The sequence below is a fragment of the Drosophila grimshawi genome, unplaced genomic scaffold, assembly GCF_018153295.1.
Source record: "Drosophila grimshawi isolate 15287-2541.00 unplaced genomic scaffold, ASM1815329v1 contig_848, whole genome shotgun sequence".
Lineage (NCBI taxonomy): Eukaryota > Metazoa > Arthropoda > Insecta > Diptera > Drosophilidae > Drosophila > Drosophila grimshawi.
Window position 1 is genome coordinate 14,937,578 of NW_025063692.1, and position 4,561 is coordinate 14,942,138.

Sequence of the window (4,561 nt, forward strand, 5' to 3'; positions counted from 1 at the left end):
TCGATATCAATAGATTTTTGCTTTCAAGAGAATAGCGTCAACAGTCAAATGGACGATGTGATCAGCTAGCACTCGAAATCAACGCGTCCAGTTCAGAAGAGATTGACGATGTCTGGCATAGATGACAGTCGCATATGTATACATATTTCGACGTAATAGCAAAGACTGAACAAAGTATTAGTTTGCCCGCTAAAAAGGTTGCTGCTACTAGGACAAACAGGCGAACTAAACAATAATAGCCCCAAAATGGAGATACCCATTTCCAATGTACTGTTGCTCTGTTTGATATTCCTGCTTATTGGCGGGGTAATTATGATATTGCTTCAGTATTTGCTGTTTGTTAAGTTCTCAAATCTGCCTGGCGAGAGCGACGAACAGAAACAGATGAATGCTAAATACACTCTACCCCTGGTAAGTCAAACATTTTTCATTCATGTGCGTATAATGTTTTTAATTCATTTTTATTTACTTATTTTCATTCAAGAACATTAAACAAACGGCCCGAAGTCTGAATACGACACAGACTGATGGTAGCAACTACGAGATACTTCAGAACAATGTTAAAGGCTCATCGACCGTGGTTTCATTGAATTTCGTCATGCAGTTCCTTTTCCATGAGTTCAAAAATTCGAATCGTGTACGCAAATGGTTCTATCGGAAGCTTTCCATTGAGCTGGACGAGCTGATTACAAAGACAACCACCGGCAAGCTGCTGGACAAGCTAACGGTGCAGTCAATAAACTTAAAATATCAAGCAACCAGCAGAGTACTAATGCAACAGTATATTTTTTTTCAGATCCGAGAACTTGAGCTGGGCGATCAGTTTCCAGACATTAGATCGCTTTCAGTGCATAATGTGCAACTCGACGATGCCGAGCAGCGTATTGAGAATCTCGATCTACTATTGGATATTAACTACATTGGCAATTTCTCTACATCAATTGATGCGGACATGGTACTGGGGAAGAAGGGCTCCATAATGTTGAAAGGTGAGCATGAGTCCATAACATAAGCGTATGGATATCGATTTGAATTGATTTTGAATGATTGCTAGTTTGAATAATTAATAATTAATACAGTAACACAATTATCGGGCACGGCACGACTGCAGTTCACACGAAAGCCCTACACCCACTGGTCACTTAGCTTTTTGGGCGATCCGGAACTCAACTTGGTTATCGAATCCAAATACCAAGGTCGTCAAATGCAGTCGAACATCACGAATCTAATATCGAATCAAATACGCAAGGCGGTGCGTCGCAAACATACCTTGCCCAACTATAAGCTGCGGTACAAACCCTTCTTCCACTGGGCGGCAGATGATGAGCTCAGTGAATGCGACATCCAGCCCAATGGTGGTCTGACCGTGCGTGTCGCCGAGCTGTCCCGATTGATGGCTTTTCCGGGCACTAGTGAAGTGTATTGTACAATTACGCTGGCGCCGGTGCCGTTCATTGAGGCGCATCAGAAGGATAATCGTCATGTGCTGATCTCATTGGATGTCATTATACACAAGGCCAAGAATCAACAGATTGGCATTGTGTTCAAGCAGAGTAGCAGTCAGGTGGTCAAGATCGAGTCGGTGTTGTCAAACACGCCAGCCTGCAAATCGAACCTGATGGCCGGTGATACTCTGGTCGCCATTGAGGGTAAGCCGGTAACGACTATCCAACAGATTGCCAAGGTTGTGAAAAATCTGCAGTCTACCGTCTGCTGTTTGCGCATTGAGCGCATTATACCCGGCATCATACGCAACGATGCCATACTGGAGGATCTGGAGAAATATGATGATCTATGCGACATTCCCACAGCTCAGAAGTCCGATGCTGATGATTCCGATATATTGATGAACAAGCATTTGATTGTCAAGGCTTCGCACTGTCGCAATTCGAGCGAGGGCAGCCAGAGCACTACTCCAACAAATTCGCCCAAAAAAGCAAATATTATTGCCAAGGCCATCAAGAAGACGATGAGCCGTGAAAGTGGCGACAATCAGAAGGACAAAGACAAGGACAAAGATAAAGACAAAGACAAAGACAGGGACAAAGATAAAGATAAAGAGAAAAGCAAACTGGATGATACACCTTCGAAAATGACCTGTTCGAACGTTGACGAGAACGAGAAGCCACTGGATGAAGTCAATTATTTCTATCAGCACTCGACCATCGATTGTTCCTTCAGCCCACTCATACACATGGACGATCTGTCCAGTTTCCAGCTGGATGCGAACAGTCGCTATCTGAACGTATGCGTATTTGGCAAGTGCTCTGGTGAAAGCATACTGCTTGGCTACTATAATTTACAAATCAGTCAGATATTGGTCGAGTGCAGCGAGACGAGCCTGAGCCAATGCCTCCGACAGATAGCCCTGAATCCGGCAACACTATTGCCAGTGTGAGTACCACTTCGCCTCTCCATAATCTTTATAATGCTTAATTAGATATGTATATACATATGTTTTTGCTTCTGGCTCCACAGAAAAGCGCATCCGTTGTCCAATCAGTCTGGATTCAATCCCATGAAGTGTTTTGGTGATATTTTATTTGGTTTCTCATGGAATGGCAATCCAAATGTTACCGCAAGGGAGAGCACAGCAAGAGGTACACCCAAATCCCAGTCTCCAGCCAGGTACATATATTTATTTCAATATTTCGCATAACAATCGCATATGATAATTGCATATATTTAGAAGTCAATCAGCTGCGGCAAGTGATAAAATTCAGGAGGAGAATAGCGCAGACACGATGTCAATGAAATCTTCAAGCATCTCGGGTGATAGTTTAATAGCCAGTGCAAGTGCGACGTCTACATCGAAACCCCATAACTTTATACGTACCCATTTCCATCGGGCCACCCAATGCGATTTCTGTGGCAAGAAAATCTGGCTAAAGGATGCCATGCAGTGCAAGGAGTGCACAATGTGCTGTCATAAGAAGTGCATTGCCAAGTGTCAGAATGCCACCGTATGTGGTCCAGTGGATTGCTACGCATCCATGCCAGCGACGTCGACATTGCCAGCATCCCAATCAGCAATGGTCAACAAGCCAGAGTTTACAATCACCCAGGCTGAGTATATAGATATCTTGGAGCCGAAGGCCTCAAGCTCAATGCCAGCTGAGGACAGTGGCGTTGAGGCACAGACACAGACACAGACACAGGCTCAGCATGGAAATCTGGATGTGCACAGATCGAGTCTGACGGGTATGCTGGCGCAGGGCATTAAGCGGCAAGCCAGCAATCTGGATATACCCGGCATAGTCTCCTCACTCTCCGGCAATAGTTCACAGATGAACTCGAAAAGCCTACCGCCGAGTCCCCAGCATACACCATCACGGTAAGCTTTGTGGCCTCCAAGGCGCTATCCAGTGAACAGTTGGTTTAATGTTTTGTCCAAATTAAGAACGGCATCGATATCGGAAGAGGCATGTAGGCATTCACATAATCAGTCACAATCAAATCCCTTTGAGAAGGTCACACAGCATTTAGAGGCTCTGCCCTTGGAGTGTACAGCATTAAATTTCGAGCAGGTTATTCTGATCACCGAGCCAATCGTCAGTCACTCCCGAAACGATGACCTAATGAACCTGGCCAAGACCTACAGCAAGCAACTCTATGCGGAATTTTCCCCCAACGAGCGAGTGGCCAAAATAAATGAACTGGTCAGTTTTCTTTCGAATCCCAAATAATTGCACATCTCTCATCTGTGTCTCGTTTATCGATGTAGCTAACAAAACTGAAGGTTGCATTAGATGCGGAAACAGAGGGCTACACGATGCTAAATTATACTGAAAAGGCGACCACCCATCGGATGGAATCAGAGTCGCCATGGAAATCGGTGGTCAGCACGGAAAACAAGTCCGAGGAGCGAGTCCAAGCTCTGAGCATCATCATGCTGTATTTGTGCACAGGACTGCAGCATGCACAGGGCAGTGTTATGCCTTAGAGAGGAGGGTTTGGCTGAATGGGTGTATGGGTGTATTAAGGTACTATGAATATACTATGTAGTTATGTATTTGACTGTAAATGTGTTAGTGACCTACTATGAGCATTTTAAAATTGTGTTATGGCATTGGTTTATTATTTGGCCATTTGTTCCGATAATAAGATATATATATATATACATATTTACATAAACATATGTTACAAAACAACAAAAAACAAATTGTCAAATTAAAACTATTTCTATATATAGGTGTGTGCATAGGATATCATTGAAATATGCATACATATTCATTTTAGACTCTGATTCAAATAGTTTACTAAGGATTAACAAATTTTATGCAAACAAATAAAAATTCGATTACATACATTGAGCTGAAAAGAGGGTTGTATGTAAAGTTGGCAGTGCTTGACTTTTATTTCTGTTTAACTTACCATTGTGACGTCATGATACAGGCAATTATTGATGAGACATCGGCTATCTACTACCAGCCACCACTGCTACTTACTCTCAAATCCACTGGCAATGTTTTTCAGTGACAAAATCTTGAGACTGAGTCAAACGCCAATTGATCGCTACCTACTGAAGTGGGCGACTACCAAGTAGGCGGGCAGGATTATG

The 4,561-nt window shown here is 43.4% G+C and overlaps 1 protein-coding gene across 2 annotated transcripts; it reads left to right on the top strand.

The window, feature by feature from the left end:
• LOC6564963 (PDZ domain-containing protein 8) lies at positions 1-4,344 on the top strand. 2 transcript variants are annotated; one of them, XM_001991840.2, is made up of 8 exons: positions 1-411; positions 485-727; positions 797-989; positions 1,080-2,394; positions 2,479-2,628; positions 2,690-3,334; positions 3,401-3,659; positions 3,725-4,344. In XM_001991840.2, the coding sequence occupies exons 1-8, from the start codon at positions 247-249 to the stop codon at positions 3,941-3,943; spliced, it is 3,189 nt and encodes a 1,062-aa protein (XP_001991876.1). In that variant the 5' UTR covers positions 1-246; the 3' UTR covers positions 3,944-4,344. The 2 variants fall into 2 exon arrangements, with proteins under 2 accessions (XP_001991876.1, XP_032594130.1); XM_032738239.1 differs by having other exon boundaries at positions 2,693-3,334.
• The last annotated feature ends 217 nt before the right edge of the window (positions 4,345-4,561 follow it).